Source organism: Panthera onca, chromosome X, assembly GCF_046562875.1.
Source record: "Panthera onca isolate mPanOnc1 chromosome X, mPanOnc1 haplotype 2, whole genome shotgun sequence".
NCBI lineage: Eukaryota > Metazoa > Chordata > Mammalia > Carnivora > Felidae > Panthera > Panthera onca.
Genome location: NC_138357.1, coordinates 115,869,408 through 115,889,571, shown reverse-complemented (window position 1 = coordinate 115,889,571; position 20,164 = coordinate 115,869,408). Strand labels below are relative to the sequence as shown.

The 20,164-nt window shown below is 48.8% G+C and overlaps 1 protein-coding gene across 3 annotated transcripts in view; it reads left to right on the top strand.

Annotated features, from left to right (window-relative positions):
- Positions 1-20,164, top strand: part of NHS (NHS actin remodeling regulator) — a 338,916-nt gene that overhangs the window by 232,445 nt on the left and 86,307 nt on the right. Inside the window, exon 1 of one of the 3 annotated variants that reach the window (XM_081794286.1) lies at positions 6,517-6,870. The exons of the other annotated variants lie outside the window; for them this stretch is intronic. Within the exon in view, the coding sequence (XP_081650412.1) occupies positions 6,837-6,870 (34 nt within the window). The 5' untranslated portion in view covers positions 6,517-6,836. Of the gene's footprint in view, positions 1-6,516; positions 6,871-20,164 lie in introns of those variants that run through there. 3 annotated transcript variants of the gene reach the window in all.

Sequence of the window (20,164 nt, the reverse complement as noted above, 5' to 3'; positions counted from 1 at the left end):
CATTACACGGTGGCTTCAGATTTAGTGGGCGGAGCGAGGAGAACCTATTAAGAATCCCAACTTCTGTTCCTGCAGTAGGGCCAGATTGCCGGGCAGACTCGACTACACGTATTTCTCAGCGTCTGACGGAGAAGGGAAAACAACAACTAAATGTCTCCAAAAAAAACCAAATGATGAAATCCGGGGTGAGGCGGAGAGGGGGATTGACATCTTACAGTGAAATAAAAGCAGTGCTACAGAGAAGCTTCTGAAGAGGCAGTCAAGTCAGGCCTGGGTGTTTTATTTTTCTAGTCCCAGACTTCGCTGGGAGGTATTCAGCTGCTTCTCGGATTCGAATGACCCACAAAAGGAAAGCCTATTGTTCCCTTTTCTCAGCACTCTTCACTCCCGACTCCCTTCTAGGCTTCCTTCCCTGGGTCTCTCTCTGCTCTGATGCCAAAAACCAAAATGGTGGCTCTTCCTTGATGAGAGCCGAGACTGAGTAGCGGTGGGGCTTTGTCGGGGGATAGAGTGCTACATAGACTCTACCTGGCCGATCTCCTGATGAAAAGCAACTGACAGATGGGGATCTGGGGTGTGCTTTATCATCGATGGTCCCCATTTCTTGACCATGTGGCGAGGACCGCTTCAACAGACCCTGGCATTGAGCCTGGTGGGGGCTGGAACGGCTGTGAGGCAAGGCCGCTCCAGCCGGGGCCTGCTGGGCCTCTGATTGCCCACACATGTGCACATCTGGCCAGGAATCCAACAGATGGGCAGCGAGCAAGGTCAGGTAGCCATCTACTGACAAGCGGCAGTCTCTCTGAACAAATCACAGTGGCCTAGGCTGCAAATTTTGTTCCGGGGGACGGGGACTCAGACAAACAAGGAGAAAAGGCACCCACCCACCTTTTTCCTGAAATACCAGAGGAATAAAACAGGCCAGTGGTGAATGTGAAATTAGCTGTTGGCCAGTCTCCAAAGGAAGTTGACCTATTTAGGAGTCATCAGGAATATAAGCCAAAGGAAGTTCAGTGGCCCACATCTTCATTTGTCAGGGGAGAAGGAAGAAGATACAGATCACCAGGCAGCCAGATTCCTTGAGTCGCTTATGTTCTGGAGTCTGTGAGTGAGTATGGCTGGCACTGGGAACGGTTCTGGAACGTCGACTTTGGGCCAAGTCCTGGCACAATGTAGCATGCAAATGATCACTCCAGCAGGTGCACCGGTTATCTGGCGTGCCAGCCCAGCGGCGGTCGCTGAAAGGACCGTATCAGATTCCGAAACCCTTCCCGTAGGGTTAAAACTCTTCTCCAAGACCCTTTCTGTGAAAGGGGAACTCAGACCGAGTCAGCAAAGGCGGTGGAGACATTAGGGCTCCAGTGGAGAGCACAGCCACAAGAATACTGAGGCCCCTTCTGCTGAGAGCACCCCCTCTATTTATCACTTGAACAAGAATCCCCATCTTAGACTTTGCTTCTAAGTAACCCAACCTAAGAGAGAGTTGGGGGATGGGAGGATTTGGGAACCGCCCCAAACTGAACTGCACATCAGAATTACTTGGGCAGCTTTAAAAATAGAGATTCCCATGGGGCGCCTGGGTGGCTCGTTCAGTTGAGTGTCCGACTTTGTCTCAGGTCATGATCTCGTGGTTCATGGGTTCAAGCCCCGCGTCGGGCTCCGTGCTGACAGCTCAGAGCCTGGAGCCTGCTTTGCATTCTGTGTTTCCCTCTCTCTCTGCCCCTCCCCCACTTGCACTCTATCTCTCTCTCAAAAATAAATAAACATTTTTTAAAAATTAAAAAAAAAAAGGTTCCCAGGCCTTTACCTTCAGAGATTCTGATTCAGTGGGTCTAGGGTGGGACCTGAGATACTGGAATTTTCCTAAGTGGATCCTTGATAGCAAGCCTTTGACCAGCGGGAACCACTCATTCTAGCTCATCATTATTTCCTTCCTTAGATCTTTTAAGAAACATTTATTGATCAGGAACAAACCACACAATCTGTCAAAGACACTAAGAAGCCGAGATTTAAGTAAAAGGATCCATAATTCTTGGCAAATCTCTTGAAGTCTAGCATCCCGTGCTGACTTTCAGAACTTTTTGAGCAGACCGTATCTTTACATTTTTGTCCTGAAACGTAAAAAGTCTGGTTGGGAAAGGAAAGACTTTTTGAGGCACCGAGTTGCCATGGAGCTTTCCGAGACAGGAAATTTGACCAAACTTAGAATTTAATTAATGCTTCCCCGTCTCCATGCTTAGAAGTGTTAATGTACGAACACTCCCTCCACAGCCTTTCACTAACAGCCCTGGCTTTTCAATATTATTGGTTGTGTAGATGATTTGGTGATGAAATTCAAAGAGAAATATTTTGTTCTGTTATCAGGGACCCTGTCCTAGGAAGACTCATGGATATGTTCTCATGAAAGGCATCATTCTGAGGAATTTTAAGCAAATTGATTAATTAAATAACCGAATGAAGATGGTTCAGCCTAATGTAGAATAAAGGAGTATTCTAGATTTTGTAATGATAATCATGATAATAGTGATAAAAATAGCAACAAAATGTGATTGCTTGGATTTGCGTGTGTACTATGTCTAAGGCCCAGGACTAATTACTTGGTCTGCATTATCTTATTTAATCCTCCTGCAACTCTTTGAGGTAAATCTATCCATTGGGGTTTCATGGAGGCTTCAAAAAAACAAGACTTTTGGGGCACCACCTGGGTGGCTCAGTCAGTTAAGCGTCTGACTCTTGATTTCTGGTCAGGTCATGCATGATCTTGACCTGAGATCCCCACAGTTCGTAGGTTCGAGCCCCGTGTTGGGCTCTGCGCTGTCAGTGAGGAGCCTGCTTGGTATTCTCTCTCTGCCTCTCTCCCTGCCCCTCTCACACTTATGCCTGCTCTCGTTCTCTCTCTCTCTCTCAAAATAAATTTTTAAAAAAGATAAAACTTTATTTCTTTCCTATGTGAAAGAAGTCTAGGACTGGTATGGAGACTCAGTAGTAATGAGGGACCAAGACTCCTTCCGGCTCCTGGTTCTACAATTAGATTGTAGCCCTCGTCTTGGCAGTCCAAGATGGCTACTGGAGCGCCAGGCATCACAACAGTGGCCCGAGCAGGCAGATGAAAGAAGCCTGACTTTTGTATTCTAAAGAGACTTTCTAGAAATCCCATACTACAGATGTGTTTCTCTCATTGGCCAGATAGCAGCCCCTAGCTACATGGGAGACGTGGACACGTAGCCTTTTGGTTGTATGCCCGTGGACCCAGTTTACAAAATCGAGGTGTTCTCAGGATGAGAGAAATCGAACATGGAAGGTTTGGTAGGGAATTAACAGTTTCTGCCGTTGTAGGTAACACTCTCATTACCAGCTTGTAGATAAGGAAGATGAAGCAAGGACTTGGCTGTACTCATGCAACCTTAGGCGGTAGAGCCACGGTAGGACCCGCGTCTCTGACTTGAGTGTCCTTAACTGCTATTCCCTCCTGCCCATTTTTGCAATTCTGTAAAGCAGTTCTGTTTCCCTAGAGGTGCATTTGTTCATTTCCCATTTTCTTCCTGGCGTGCCTTTACCCTCTTCTTTGCATAAATCCTAGTCGGGCTTCACAGCTCAGCCCCATTGCCCCAGAGAGCCCGTCCTTGCACCCCCAGCTGCTTTTTTCATTCAGTAAATATTTAGTAAGCAGCTACTATGTACCAGGCACTGGTGGAGGCCCTTGGACTTCATCAGTGATAAAGACTCTTTCCAGCTTAATGGCTGTGTAATCTTGATTAAGTTCCTTAAGCTTTCTGAGCCTTGGTTTCTCATCTGTAAAATGGGAATGGTCAAACTTAATGCACGGGATTATTATAAGGATTAAATACGATACTACATAGTGTAGTGGCTGGCACAAGATTACATTTTAGAAAACGGTACCCATTGTGATTGTTGTTACGAACCTGTCTGTCTTTCCCGGTCAGCTGTAAAGTTCTCGTGGATGGGAATAGCACCCACGGCCTTCTGGTGCACCTTCTCTCCAGCCCTGTGGGTTCTTCCCTCAAGCAGGGCCCTTCTGGTATCACCCAAATATCTCACCGAAGTGGGGGCTCAGTAAATGTTTGTTGAGGGGATAGAAAGGGTCTCAGTGTAGAGAAGACTTCCTGCTTTCTTACGCTGCTAGATTTAGCAAGCAGTGAGAAACAGCCTCGTAGGAAGGTTTTGTTTTGTTTTGTTTTGCTGCCTGATTTAAGCTGCGAGTTTTGGTGGGTGGTGTGCTAAAGAAAAACAAGACTGAATAATAATCTACTCTGCATACTCCCCCGGAAGGCCACAGAAGGAAAATGTATTGTTTTTCTCTTCGGATTTCTTTTTTTCTTTTTCTTTTTCTTTCCTTTCCTTTCCTTTCCTTTCCTTTTTTCTTTTCTTTCCTTTCGTTTCCTTTCCTTTCCTTTCCTTTCCTTTTTTCTTTTCCTTATCTTTTCTTTTCTTTCCTTTCCTTTCCTTTCCTTTCCTTTTCTTTTCTTTTCTTTTTTTACCTTCTCTGATAGATGTAGTGTTCCAGCAAGCCCTGCTGATCTCTTTTGTGTTTCTTTCCCCCAACTCCTGATTCTTTCCTCCATACTTGTCTATTGCTCACGTTGGTCTCTGGCACCTATGGGAATAGTGCTGCTGGCCTTGTGTCCACAGAAGAAACTTCCAGAAGCCGAGAGGCATTGGGCATCCGGGGTCCCAGAGCTCTGGCCTGCTGGTCCCACACACAACATTCCACAGAGGGCTACCACCGCTTGTGTCAGAACCGCATCTCGGGTTCGCTGACCACCGAGCTCCCTCCATTTTGTCTTCTCAGCCGGGCCTTTTCCTCGGCCCTTCTGCAAAGGTGAAAGGCAAGTTCACAGGATGCGGGGCCTTCGTTCTTCCCCGACATCTGGTTTGATTCTGGGCAGCTAAATAGTGGCTCTGCCATGAACAACAAAAGCTAATTCACTGTGGTTTTTAAACACCAAGTGCAAATATTTTTCCTTTTCAGCTTGGGGTCACTGGAAGGGAAAAAACAGGGCTGAGAGGGAGATTAACCTTTTAAAAACTATTATGACTTCCCATAGAAAATAAAACAATGGCATCATTTCCTTCCATTCGTGAGAGTCTTTTTGGGAGTGATTGTTGTTTGAGGCGAGACTGGGGATCCAAAGAAGATTTTTAAATACTGTTTTCGCTTGGTTTTCTACTCAAAAGCCCACCATGATTGCTTTTGAGAGCCCACCCAAATCCCAGTAAAGCCCAGGGCCACCCTCTTTGCTTTCTCTCTGCTCTGTCTTCATCCCTGGCTGACTTTGCCTCCACCTTCTCTCCAGCCCTGTGGGTTCTTCCCTCAAGCAGGGCCCTGCTGCCCCGTGAAGTGCGGGGAGCGCAGGCAGGGGTGCCCCAATTAGCTGTACCGGAGGCAGTGGCCAGGCCATCCGCCGATGCCACCGACCGGTGCTCGGAAGGCTCAAAATTCTGTCTGGGACACTTCTCCAAGGTGCCAGCCAGACTTTGTGTTGATTTGGGCTGTCTTAACGCATCCCAGAACCTCAGCGCGATTCAACTGCTCTTCGGGAATGAAGTCACCCGTCCTGGCTCCTGCTCCACATGACTGAGGAGGGGAAGCATCAAACTCAGGGAGCCGACGCCATGGGCAGAGGCCTGGCGACCCTCTGAGACGAAAGCCAGGCCGTCTGCCTCGCTCTTAGTTATTTCGAGTGTTCTCTCTGGACTGGAAAACAAAGCTCTTCTCTGACTCGCCCTTAGTTTTGCTTCTTTCCTTCTCTCTACCCTTCCAGCGTTTGCACGTGGGCTCAGTTGCTGGGCTCAGGCGGGACGATGACATTAAAGCTATCGGAGCAAAGCTGTGGGCATCCCTGAGTCCTCCCTTTCTGAGGACTCCAGAACTGGTCTGAGCAGGCTCCAGAACGGTTGGCGTCTGTGAAGGGGCCCAAGCGTTCTCGCCATGTACTTGACCCTTGACATCGGCATCACGAGAACCTAACATACTGATACAGGTGGTGTGTGTGTTGGGGGTGGGAGGGGATCAGAAATTGACTTGCAACTTGAAAAGAGCAAACTCCGGTTGTATCCTGCCCCCCATCCTTTCAGGGTGTGCAAATATTTGCAGGCCTGCTCACCGACCTAAAATCTCACAGCCAGGTGAACCAGCCCCAGCCTGGCGGTGAGGGGAACGGCGGGGCGGCAGGGGGAGCCGTGTGGTGATGGCATGGGGTATACCCCTTCTTACGCCCGGACAGCTGGCACGCGGGCTGGGGGGCTGCGGTTCCCTGGGTGGCGGTATTCGTCCAGCTTCCTGTCTCTGGCAACGTGCAAGTGGTTTCCATAGCCACGTGGCCCTTGGCAGAGCTCATCAAAGGGACAGGACCTGAGATTCTGCATTTCTCACGGTTAGCTTAGCTCTCAGGTGACACGGATGCTGCTGACCCCTGGCCGGCTGCACTTGGAGCGGCGAGGCCCTGGAACAGTCCCGCCGCATTCTGAGCGCGCGCGGGGCTGGGAGAGAAAGTGCTAAGCCCCTCCTCTGGAGACAGGGTGTGTCTGAGGCCGCCCCGGAGTCCCGATTTGCCATTCAAGTGAACCCAGGGGGATTAGCAGCTGGCCCAGCACTTGGGTGAGACCATCTCCCCCTCCGGGGGGAGTCCCGGAGGCAGCGCAGATGTCGTGTGAAAATCTGCCACCCTCCTCGCCGAAGGTCGCCCTCTCTCGCCCTCCCGCCCCCCTGCTCTGCCTGCCGACTTCAGCAGATCAGCTTTCAGCTATCTGGGAGTCCGGGAGGGCCCTGGGTAGAAGAAAAGGCCCGTCCTGACGGAGCGGAGCGGGAAGCCAGCATGCCTCTGGCCTGCTGCGTGCCCCAGGATGCAGGTACCCGGGGCTCGCAGCGGTTCGGGACAAAGGGGAGGGAGCCGGGACGAGCCAGGCCCGCCGGAGAGGGGCCGGCGCCGCGGGGGCCGCCGCTTCCTGCTCTGCGGGAAGGAGGAGCGTGTTTGGGGCCGAGCGGGAACCCTCTCACCGGAGCAGAGGTGAGGAAGGGCGGCCGTGCCTGGCCCTCAGGGCCGGCCGTCGCGTTTGGGGCCAGAGACGCCTAAGCTCGGGGACGCCGGCTTGTCCGTCCGGCTGGCCCGCCGAGTGTGCAACTTTGTGCGCCTTCCGAGGTGTCCGGTGGCTTAAGACAGAGGACGAGCGTTTGTGTCTCCTCGGCTTGCACGTCTTCCAGAGGGCTCGGAGGGCGGCCCAGGAGGGGGCCCGGGCAGTGTTCTCCTGGAGCCTGGGGTGGCCGGGAAGAGGCCTGCCTGTCCCGCTCTCCACCCGCCCTCCAGTCTTGTTGGAACTCCTCGGTGTCCTGCCCTCATCCAGAGAGTCCCAGGGAGACTTCGGTATCTCCTGTGGCCCCTAGCGAACGGCCTTGAACTTCGAGTGCTCAGGCCCCACCTCTTCGATTTCTAGCTTCTGTTCCATCGGAAATGGCCTTAGACCAGTCGAGAGCCTGTCTTGACTTCTTCAGTCCTCTCACCCCTCCTTCACGATACACCTTTATCGCGTGAGGGCAGCCACACAGTCGACCCCCGTTTGAAAAGTACTGAACTGTTCACATACTGCGCCCGGGCCGCCCTCCCGTGTGAGCTCAGGCTCCTGGACGTTAGGGACAATGCCTCTCCTACATTTCTTGTATAAGCTCCACCCCCTCTCCCCTGTCGTGGCGAGCACACGGTGGTGGTGGCCGGCCGGCGGGTAGGCACACTGTTGAGGCGCCCGCTCTCCTCGCCCCGGCTGACCCAGCTTATTGCACACCTGCCTCCATCTCGTCTCCGGACACTGGTGTGCACACTATGGGCGCGCGAGCACGGGCCTCGCCACCACCAGTAGGCTCGTCTGCGGCCCTGCCCAGCTAGAGCCTTGTTCCGCCCCGCCTTCTGGGAACACTCCCTCCGAGTTGCTTCTCCAGGCGTGGTGATGAGGAGGCACTAGTTTGTGCCTGCTTGGTGACCTGAGATCCCCTAGGAGAGGAAGGCTACGTGCCCGTAGACCAGGCGGCTTCCGGCAGGTGCCACCGAACCTCTGTCCGTTTCTTCAGGGCATCGTGGTATCCGAATTTGGGGCTGGAGAAGTTGTTCAAATCCAAATCCCTGTCCGTGATATCACTTGTACTGACGATGAATACCATCATTCGATGTGCCGGCCATACCTCAGACCCACTAAGTCAGACTCTCTGGGGATAGCCCCGGACATCGGTGTGCTGTTTTCAAAGTACCCCAGGCAGACTCCAGCGTGCCGCCAGGGTTGGTACGAGGTAAGAACTCCACTCCCACTTGAACCCCCAGTTTCCCTCCGGAACCCGAGTGAGACAGTTAAGGACGTAAGTTCACACAGTTGCGTAAGGATCAGCGGATTCCAGGGAAAGTGTCCAACAGCCAAGTACGATTCGTCAGGCCTGAAGGACTGAGTGATGGGAGGGAATACCAAAGAAATGAAGCCCCTCCAGGTGCCGGCCAGAAGTTTCCAGTCTAAGCGTAAGGGGAAAGATGGCGAGAAGGCCTTTGGTACAGTTGGACCCAGTTTACTTGGGTTGGAGATCTAAGGCATGAGGGTGGCTGGCAGGCCAGGGAGGGGTAAGGAAGGTGACGGAGGGCGCAACCTTCTCGGAGCTCTGGCACTTTATAAGTTCAGCTGTCTCCTGGCATTAGTGTCAGCAACGTCATGGTGCCCTCCCTGTCTCTGGATAGCTCGTTAGTTCACAAGTAGGGAGGCCAGGCCCTTCATTAGAGATGTCTCCAAGCAGGACTTGGCAGATACCGCATTCAGCACAATAAAAGCGGGGGTGGGGGGGTGATGACTGCTTTTTGCCTCAACACAAATTTTAACACACCAGGTTTCATTATAGAAATGGTATAATTTTGGGTGTGTGTTTATTACATAAACAAAGTGGTTACTCTGATTCTTACCATCCTTCAAACCGGAGTCTCGAAGGGCGTTTTATTTATAGATTTAAAGCCATGGAACAATGGTTTCATACGATTGCCTTATAAGCATAGGAATAATTCAGGGGAAAATAAAACTCTGCTTTCTTTCCTCCTCAGCCCCTGCCGAATCTTCCCAACTTGGAGGCAGGCACAGCCATGCACCAAAAATGTTAGATCTTGTAGCTGATAGACTCAAAAGGGCTAGTGTCTGGTGGTCTTCGGGAACAGTGGAGAATGGGACTTGAGCTTCAGGCTCCTGTAGCAGTCAGCGTGCGGCATCCCGGGGGGCTTGGGCCGGCGTGAGAGTCGCTTACGGTGATGGGGCAAGCTCTCAGGGCCCAGACCCTTATGCCAACCCACAGTCAGGGGCCCGGGTACCCAGCAGCTCCTGTCATTGTGTATGCCCAGATCTCTGGGCATTCATATTTCCCAGGAGCAAAGCTTGCACATCAGTGTGAGCATCAGCTCGAGTGTCTAAGTTTATTCCTGAGAACCTCACGTTCAGAGGGAACAAGGTATGGGCTGCCACCGTCTCATGGCAAAATCGGTTTTGTCCATTTGGGGGGTGGTTGTTTTTAATCACTTGGTCAGATTTTGTGTTCACCTGCTTGAGATTTTAAACTTTATTTCTTCAATGTAATGCTTAGTTTAAAAGATAGGTCTGAAAACAGAGAGCTATAAATTTACCTCAGGAATACAGCTTTGGTAATTTCCATTGCTTTTGCTATGTGGGCTTATGGTTCAGAGTTTCATTCTCTAGATAGTTAGGTTTTGGGGAGGCAGCATGGTATGGGGAGAATGGGCTCTGGTGTCTTCTGGATCTGGGTTCGAATCCTTGCTCTGCCATTTATCAGTCGTGTGGCTGCAACTTCTTTTGTCTTCTTTCAATAAGGATGAAATGAAAGAATGCAGGCAAGAGACTTGGCATAGCACACTTAGTAGCTGCTCAGTCCTTAGTGGCTATGGACAACAATCATATTTATAACAGCATGCTCTGGGCACAGGCAAAATTTCGTGGCTGGGAAGCTGTTCTCTGTTTGCATGTCTTAGGCAGAGGGCCGGGACAGTGGGTGTCCTTCCTGGATCAGCCCACTCATCCTGACGTCCTCCAGAGGCACTGGCAGATGGGGCACGAAAACACCAACCGTGTACCTTGGGGAGGGCACGCGGCCACGTGTGACACTGGGTTGAGCGTGCTGAGACCAGCCAGAAAAAAAACTCAGCACGGCACAGAAATTGACCACTAAAAAAATTCCTCCAGAGTTTCCTAGGCGTTGTCTCATGTGGAGTGTTCCTAGTAGGACATCGGGGCTGTTCTGTCCCAGACCTGGCCTCTTTCCCAGCTACCCAACTGTGGTGCTTCCCACCTTGTAGGGCCTAGCAGGAGGCAGCATTTGGGGAGCTAAGCTTCCTGAAGCAGCATCTCTGCAAACACGACTAAGACACGGTTCTGCCCTTGGGGACTTCTGTCCAAAGTCAGGGGGACACTGATCTGCGAGCCCCAGAAAGGCTGGGCCTAGTACTTCGGGGCCCATCCACATGACAGAGGGACCCCCTGTCCCTCCTGGGGTGGTGTGGCAAGCCAAGTGAGCTTGATGGAGGAAAAGACTTCAGACAGATTCTGTCAGGGTAAGTAAGATGTTATCAAGTTTGGGGTAGATTTTTGTTTGTGGGTTTTTTGGGTTTTTTTTTTTTTTTTGGTTTTGTCTCACTTTGCATTTTAGAACATGATAGAATGAGCTCACTCTGCTGATCTTCAAAACTAAAAAAAAAAAAAAAAAAAAAAAAAAAAAAAAAAAAAAAAAGGACCTGGTCTCTAAAACCAAGGGAAACATTTTTTATAGAGCCAATATTTTGCATAAAAATTAAAGATGATTTTCGTTGGGTTCATTCTCGCCTTATCTAAGTCTAGTGGGTAGGGAGGGAGAGGAGATAGTGAGATTGGAAAGGGGTAGGGGGCCTCATGAAGCTACAAGCGACTGTCGTCTGCTGTCCACACTCTCTTTATCCTGCACAACCCCTCTGTATGCGAACTTAGGTGGAGATTCCTTGTCTGTGTTCCCGATAGTCTTCTAGTCTCCTCTGAAGTCCACCTGTGCTTTTGAATACTCAGGTAGCATGGCTCCCTTCGTCCTGGGTGCCTCTTTCTGAGTCAGTGGGAATACTGAGAAACTCCACTCTCCTGAGGGGCGCTGGCCTCGAGTGTGCCTATGACTCCTTGACCTCGAGCGTGGTGAAGACCAGTGGCTCCCAAAATGGCAGAAAGGAGATGCAGAAGGGAATTAATCTCAGCTGTATCCTCTCGCCAGTGAAACACAGACCTGGTTCTTCAGCATCCCGAGGCCAAAAGTCAAACTCCACCAGGAGAGAGATGGCAAGTGTTTCCTCAGCTTTGAAGAACAGAGGCCTCTCAGGAATGTTATCTTTGCCCCTTTCTTGCCCCCACCCTACAATGGAGCAAAGAGGAAGTTTTGATTTATTCTTCAAAATAGACGAGTAAATCATGCTTCTCTCGCTGCCTGGTCTTTGTGTTATGTTTGCCATGGATGGCATTTGGCCATTAATAACTAGGTTCCCTCTTCCACCTAAGTTTTTATCCCTGGAAACCTTCACCAGCAAGTTAGAGCTGGATGATTAATTTTGAAGCGAGGATGTGCTTGAGAACGGGCCAGGGGCACACATCAACAGCCACCGAGCCCCTGGCTTAAAGGAACGATAAATGAGTCATCCCAACTGACGCAGGCCTGCAGCTTCTGCTCTGAAAGCCAGGGGCAATGAAGGGAGCCACAGGTTTCTAGTCCTTTCCACACTTACCTTAGAAGGCAAGCAAAATGGCCACCTGGGAGAATTAAGATAATTGTGCATTGAGCGTTTTTCCTTGGAAAGAAGTTGATTTGTAGCTTCTCTTGATTAGCCTTCCCCCCGCTTTTGCCCCTCTTTTCTTGGCATTTACTTGCTGCTTTTTAGAAATTTTTTCGCACGAAAGACATCATGGGTAAGAAGAGGAGATTTTATTTTGAAGAACAATGATCACATTAACAAGGTGACAGCAGATAAGCTAAAAGTCACTCCATTTTCTGCCGGGGAAAAATGTTCCTAGCCGCCAAATAGCATTCTGCTTCTCTTTGTCTCCTCTCCTTTTACAGGAGGGTGGCAGGCCCAGCCACTGATGGACTCAGAAGAAATAACTAAGAGATAAGATATACCCTTGATTCATATAAGAAGGGAAGCTTTTGCGTTCAATGACAAAAAATGACTTCCTATTCCCCAACATTCTTGTGCGTGGAGCTCTCTATAGAGCAGTGACATTTCTCTGCCCTTGGTCCAAGAGTATCAGGTAGAAAATAACTGTGAAATCCGAAACTTGGTAAAGTACAAAAATCCAGTTCATTGCAACTGGGTAGATGTCTAGGCCAGGATCAGATTCTGTAGGTACAGAATCTCCCTCCACCCTGCCATGTAGTTGAGGCAAAACTGAGGACTCTCCCTACCTTTAAGGTGTTATAGCCACATCCAGAGACCTGACCAGCACTCAGTGAAAGAGCAGTCAGATCTAATGTGTGTGACTACCTTTCCAAGTGTCGGAAGGAGGGAAGGAAGGAAGGAAGGAAGGAAGGAAGGAGGAAGGAAGGAAGGAGGAAGGAGGAAGGAAGGGAGGGAGGGAGGCAGGGAGGGAGGGAGGGAGGGAGGGAGGAAGAAAAACAGGCTTCAAAACAACCAGAGAAAAATAGAATGGAGAATGGAGGAGGTGAAGAGGGAAAGGAAGGAAGCTTCCTGAAGGAGGTGAGATCTGAGCTAGGCTCTGATGGATTGGGAGGAAGTTGTTAGCTGGGAGAAGCATTCTGGGGTTTTCTCTCTCTCAGCTGCAGTCTGTTCTGCGAGATCTGATAGGCTCGTTGGGAAGACCGAGTGCCGTCCGGCAAAGAAAGCACATAGCGCGGGCCGGACCCAGGCCAGGGACCGAATCAGTGTTTGCTGTCGCTGTCATCCTCGTCGTCAGCGTCATCATTGGGAGGTGGTGTCAGAAGTGTGTGAGCAGAGCCTTCAGGGTCCCTCGGAGACAAATGATGCTGTCAGTCACTGCTAATAAAACCCTTTTCCCTCTGCTCTTACCCCACTTTTTCTGAGGCTGATTCTCATCTTTCATATCTTGGCATACTTTGGTTAATATCAGTTCACCTCCAGCACAGTGAAAGCAGACTCAACCAAGTATCAAAAGATGTTTTGAACCCTACCCTATTTCCCAATATAACATCTTCTACACCGACTTACGGTTTCGGTAGTGGGTGGGTATTTGAGCGAAGGTGTAAACATAAAACCCATAGCTTATGCTCCCACTTCTCTTGGGTCTTTGTTTTCAGTAACTTATTTTAGCAACTTCAAAAAATATTCACTCGGGGTATTTTTTTTTCTTTTAATCTGTTTATCCTCCAGTGGTTCCATTTGGGTCACAAAGGAAAGATGTTTCCAGAAAGAAGCAACGAAACCTATTTCTCGCACTTGATTAACATAAAGTGCGGCAGTTAAGATAGAAGGCTGAGTACTTTTGCACCGTAAATGATCAGTATCATGTGTTTGAGAAGAGCTTATCCCTTGACAGTTGGGACCAAGGGGATTTTAGACCCCGCGGTCGGGGAAAACCAGGATGTTAATATTAAAAGTCCTCTAATGACCCCTTATTGTGTGCTCGGCGGGGCTGTGCTAATTGCGCTGTCTTCCTTGTCCTCAGTGTGGCCCTCTGCTGCAGGCACAGCTATTTTGCTTGTGACGTAGATGGGGAAAGTGAGGCTTAGGGTATTAATGTAACTTGCCGGGATTGTAGCTTGGACGTTGCAGAGTCAGGATTTGGACCAGGTCCGTCTGACTCCAAAACCCACGCTGTTTACCACCAGGTGATACCGCCGGCAACAGTTTGAAAATGATGACCCCCGGACTGAATGTAGGTGTGGTATTCTAAGGCTGTCATACAGGTTAAATATCAAAACACACGCTGTGACCTGTGCTTAGATCAACCAAAGCAGAAGCAAACTTTCTTTTGATGCGAGGGAGCGAACAGCCATCAGCCGAGATGGCCCTCACCAAACTATGCCTGTGAGCTCAGAAGAGGTGTCAGACAAGGGACAGGACCAGTAGTGTCGGATGTCTTGAGAAAATGGAGAGGGGGGAGGTGAGGCCTTTTACTTTCTCTTTCAGTTGCCAGTAATGACTCTCGAACTTTCTGCCAATTAACTTGACTGCCCCGTCGCTGATACGTTCATTACTCAGCATTGTTTATCAATGGTATGTTGTTCAAATATTCATTTCCCAGGGGAGGGTTGTGGCGGGGATTTTACTTTATCTCATTCGAAGTTTCGGAGCAAAGTAACAAGTAGCAGATACGATTACGGCTCGTCTTGGAGTTACAAAGCCCCATTTATTTTTCAGCATCTCCCTGCTACGCTCGGCCGTCTTCATACCTCCATCTGCTTTCCCAGATGTCCCAAGGCCACTTGTTGTGGCCGGCCACCAAGCTGCCCTGGGCCACCAGAACCCCTGTTCGCTAGGATGCAGAGGTCCTAGACTCCCCATCCTTTCTTGCGCTTTGAGATGATAGCGCACGTGCCCTTGAAGCCGGGTCCACCGGCCGGCGCGCCAGCCACGCCGGATCGCGTGCATCTTCCCATCGCACCTGCTCTCTCCCCCGCTTCCAGGCCTGTGTGAGCTTCAGGACCTTTGCGACGGTGCTTTTGGCCTCTCTAGAATGCTTTCATGACCTCTCTCACCTGGCCAACTCCTCATCATTTCGGAAGCCGTGGCTTCAGCGTCACCTTCCTTGGGAAGCCCTTCCTGAAATTACCCAGGGTGATTCACACTTCTCCCTGTCTATGGCCCTTATGCTGTGCGTGCGTGTATTTCAGTGGTGCTTCCAAGGGCAGAGAATGAACTAGTACCCCTGAGGGGATCTGAGCCAAAGGGTGGAGAAGGAGGGAGGACATGGGCACGGCCAGGTATGGCCCACACCAACCTTCTGTAGATCTTAAGATTTCTTTATAACCATATGCATCGTCCTAAACATTCCTATAAAATTAGCACTATTCCCTAATTATTTAATATAAAATAATCTCCCCCCCCCAACAATTACTGAGTAAAACTAGTGGTTCAGGAAGCTCCCCCCACATCTATCCTGTGGCTCCCTGAGCCCCCAGACACAACACAGTGTACCTCGGGAGGATGTGTGATTCCCTCTGAAAAATACGTACATAGTATAGTATCTTTTTAGTCAGCCATTCTGTGGGCTTCTTCAAAGTAGGGACTAGGCCTGTCATCTCTGGCATAGTATTGCCTAGAGTATTTGAGGTACTCGAGAAGTATTGTTTTCTTGGAATGAGTGACTTTCTATTGATACTGGTCATGGTAAACAATCAGTGTCATTAATCCTCAAAGAGGTACACACTCCAGCTGTAGACCCCAAGGTCTCTATCATCTGACTACTCTTTCTCTAGTTAGTCTTACATTTTATCGGGCACCAGCATTTAAGATTAATTTTTATTATTTTTATTTTTTTACTTTTTGCATGTTTATTTTTGAGAGAGAGAGACAGAGCATGAGCGGGAGGGGCAGAGAGAGAGGGAGACATGGAGTCCGAAGCAGGCTCCGGGCTCTGAGCTGTCAGCCCAGAGCCCCACGCGGGGCTTGAACCCACGACTGTGAGATCATGACTTGAGTCAAAGCTGGATGCTTAACCGACTGAGCCACCCAGGCACCCCAAGATTAATTTTCAAAACCATCTTCTTGAGTTATGTTAACATTTATTTGCTATCATAACACCTGTATTGTTTTCCACTCTCTTTCACTGCACATACGTATCTCCCCAGCAATACTGGGGAGGAAATAAGCCTTGATGGGCCACCCTGGAACTCTAAATGCCATCTGTAACTTCTTTTCCATGGGAAAATGTGTCCTGAGTTAAAAAGAAAAGCTTACAAATGTAGTCTGGGCCAGTCTAAGGCCAGAGACGGACTGTAATCAGGCATCAAATCCCACATCCTACAGCTTCACTATTAGGGCTTGCTGTCCATGGCCAGAGGGAGCGGGGAAGGAAGTCGAAAGCCAGAGACGCAGAGTGGCATCCCAGAATCATTGGAGCGGGCTGAGATGGCCTCAGATTAGTCCCTCCCTTACATCTCTCAGGGTTCTACCAGTATCGTCATCATTGGACCCCCCCTGGATGTGTAGTAACCTTCCCAAGAGGCCAGAAAAATTCATTCTTACAAATCTTAGTGACATTTGCATCTCTATGATCCTAAAACTGTTCCCTCTCTGAGACTAATGAATACCTGAACCATCTAGTTATCTCTCCTTTAAAAAAATCAATTTAAAAAATCTTATTAAGAAATATTTATGAGGGGAACCCTGTTACACTGTTGGTGGGGATGCAAACGGGTGTAGTCACTCTGGAAAACAGTATGGAGGTTCCTCAAAAACTTAAAAATAGAATTACCCTACGATCCGGCAGTCGCACTACTAGGTATTTATCCAAAGGGCACAAAAATTCTGATTCGAAGGGATACTTGCACCCCCATGTCTATAGCAGCGTTATCGACAATAGCCAAATTATGGAAAGAGCCCACATGTCCGTTGACCGATGAGTGGATAGGGAAGAGGTGGTGTATACACAATGGAATATTACTTGGCCATAAAAAAGAATGAAATCTTGCCATTTGCGGTGACGGGTGGAGCTCAAGAGTATTATGCTAAGCGAAATAAGTCAGTCAGAGAAAGACAAACACCATCTGATTTCACTCATGTGGAATTTAAGAAACAAAACAGATGAACATGGGAAAGAAAGAGAGGCAAACTGAGAAACAGACTCTTAACTATAGAGAACAACCTGATGGAGGTGGGTGGGGTGGGGGGAGGGAATGGGTTCAACAGTGACGGGGATTAAGGAAGGAGCTTGTTGGGATGAGCACCGGGTGTTGTATGTAAATGATGAATCGCTGAATTCTGAGACTAATATTGCCCTGTATGTTAACTAGCTAGAATTTAAATAAATAGGGGGGAAAAATAAATATTTATGAGTAAAGGAGCTCCTAGGTGCAAGGCAGCTTTCTAACACATGATCTGTTTATTATGAAATTGTTCTTTGGAAATCTCCCACTGCTTCCCCTTCTTCCTTTTAGAAGTGAATTGCTGTAAAGCAAAATCCTTCAAGAACAGGCCAAACCCTGCCTCACTTCTCGTCCTTGTCATACCCCAGGTGGTAAAACGTGGGTAGAGGGCTCCTGACAAGCAAGGCTGCCTTCTCTACCTGGCTTCTGAAGTGTAGTTCCAACGACACCATAGGGACCATGGGCTCTCCCCTCCGGGTCATTTTTCTTTCTGTTGTTCGATTTGACCCCATCCTTAAACGACCTCATCCTTAAGCCTTCCCCACCAATAGGGCATGTAATACTGTTTTTATGTCTGCCCCGATCTGGAAGTTTCCATTCGGATTCCACCTAGAAGGCAACTAATGGAGGGCCCAGCTTAGAGCCTGAATCCACTGTCCTGGCCACATTCTCAGACTGGGAAAAGTTGTTGGAAAGCCAGTTCAGAGCCTGAACCGTGAGAAACTACAAACACTTATAGAGAGGTTCGGTCCCCCCCCCCCCCATAAAGTTTTTCAGTAAAACATCCCCTTTTCTGGAACATAGTAAGAATGTGTTTAAACCACAAATGTAGCACAACTGTTTAGGGTACAGACCAATATGTTTTCTCAGGACTACAAAGAAGGTTCCTTTCTCTCTCCTTCTCATTTATATGTTCCTTATAAAACCTTGCCAGAGTCCACTAAAAGGGACCCCCCCCCTTTCATTACATACACTTTTCCCAAGAAGTAAAATGAACTAAATTAATTCATTCACTCAGCACTGTAAATACCAAATGAAAAAAACCCATAGATGTATAGATGTAAATACTGCCTCTGTAATTATTTTTGTGTTTGTATAACTAGAGGGCACCGAGAGAAAGAAAAAAGAAATTATTCAAAGTTCAAAGGTTCCCAGATATCCTAAGAAAATAAGAAACAACAAGCCCAAGCATCCACATGCGAAGATAGCGAACAATGAACTAATCGTTACTCACCAGCATTTTCTTCAAAAGAAACAGCTTTTGTTGAAAGCGGTGAGAATTCCAAATGCTGAACATTTTTTTCCTATCAAATAAAGTTGGTAACTAATGTAGCGATTAGGAAGACTGCAAGAGTTGAAATGGCAACGTACAGCCAAAGTTGAGAACCATTATTTCTTCCTTTCTCCATTATTTCTTCCTTTCTCCGTCCGATTCGGCCCTAATTTGGTTTGTAATTATTCCTTTCTTCCTAGTGCTGGTTTCCATCCATCTGTAAGTTTCCCAAGCGTGTGGGAAGGGGAGGGTGGACATCTCTTGCCCCTCCCCTGACCTGTGGCTCTGGATACCCTGTCTTCTTAAGGAGCATGAGCACCGTGGTTGAATATGACAAAACCGACGCCCTGTGCTAACACTCTGTGGTTTTCTGGGTCTGTGGCGTTGCTCCTCCGTTTCCTGGAGGGCTTCCGGGGTCACGCGTCGGCATTTGTAGACTTTCAGCACATCATCTCTCCCTCACTTCCTTCCATCCGCCGACGGTCTCCGGAGGGTGGTTCTGGGCCACTCACCTTGGTGATTCTTTTCCCCAAACCGTGTGACTCACTGTCAGCCTGAGAAGCCCAGGGTTGGAGGAGGGAAGGTGGGCTTCTGGGACAGAAGGCTGTGTGTTTTTATTTTATTTCACTTCAGTTTATGGAATTTGTGTTCAAACCAGTAGTTCTCAGCCAGCAGTGTTTGTTTTCACATGTGACTAGAAATTGATTTCAAATAACTTCCTTAGGTAACCTTTTGTGTATGGCCAGTCACCCCCATGGTTAGTGGCTGGGAAATCAATGGGAGGTTCTTCTGCTCTGGGCTGGCCCCGTCGAACTCTGCGGGGCTTACTTTTCATCTGTAGTCGTTCATCTGGGGCCGGATGACCCAGGCTGGCCTCCTTCACGTGTCTGGTAGTTAGCAGGCCGCGGGCCAGAGTAAGGGGAGCCACTGGGCTACACGTGCGTCGTCGTCCAACGCACTAGCCTATGCTCCAGGGAGAGTGGCAGTAAGCATGGGTAGGCACCAAGGTTGGCAAAGGTAGAAGCTGCAAGGCTTCTTGAGGCTCGGGCTCAGAACACATTCAGTGTCACTTCTAGCGCATTCTGTGGGCCGAATCTAGTCTTAAGGCCTGCTCAGATTCAAGGCAGAGAATCCGATGGAATGAACTAACAAGCACTGTAGCTGTTTTTGAAATCTACCATAATAACCAAACATCCTTATTTGCAAATTCTGTAAATATACAAATGAAAACAGATCTGGAGTTCTTCCACTAATAAGGTAACTCTCACTTACATTCACATAGACTTTATACCTGGGGAAGAAGCGGGGGCGGTCATTGGCCCGGGCCGTGACAGTGAATGATCCGTGTAAATACCATCTATCAATCTGTCGCATGGGTCATGGCAGAAAAAGGTTGCAAACAGCTGTCCTCGAGGCAAGGTGGTGAGGCAGAGAGAACGTGAACCTTAGATTCAGGCGGACCTGAGTTCAGACTCCCATCTCCCCAGAGTATTAACCGGATGGCCTTGGGCAAGTGGCTTAACCCCCTAAGCATCAATTTCCTCAAGCATAAAACGGGAACACTACCTAAGGCATACGGCTGTTGCAGTAAATAGCCATTTCATGTTAGTTTCCTTCCGTCTCCTTAATTTTTTTGAAATTCACAGGTAGTGACCATAGTCACTCTCTTCTACACAGAATCAAAGCTGCCCAGTCCCTTTTCCTGCAGATACTGGCTTTTTGTTTTCACATATTGCAGATCTTTGAAAGATGACTTTGACATAGTAGTTTTCAACCTGGGATCTTGGCAGTCTTTGCAAAAACCTAAGCTTACATAAGTTAACAACTCCAAGACAATTCTCTGTTTCGGTGCTACAAATTATTTCACGTTTTTGAGTTGTGCATGGCTGGTTTTTCTTTCTGGTCTGGTGGAATTCTGGAAACCCACCATCGGAAAAGCAGGCCTTGAAATAATAGAAGTTGGGCAACAACGTATGGGAACGATGTTCTCTCAGAAAGGATGCATTTACACTGGATGAGGTTTTCAAACACATCTAAGAGCTCTAAGTAGTGAA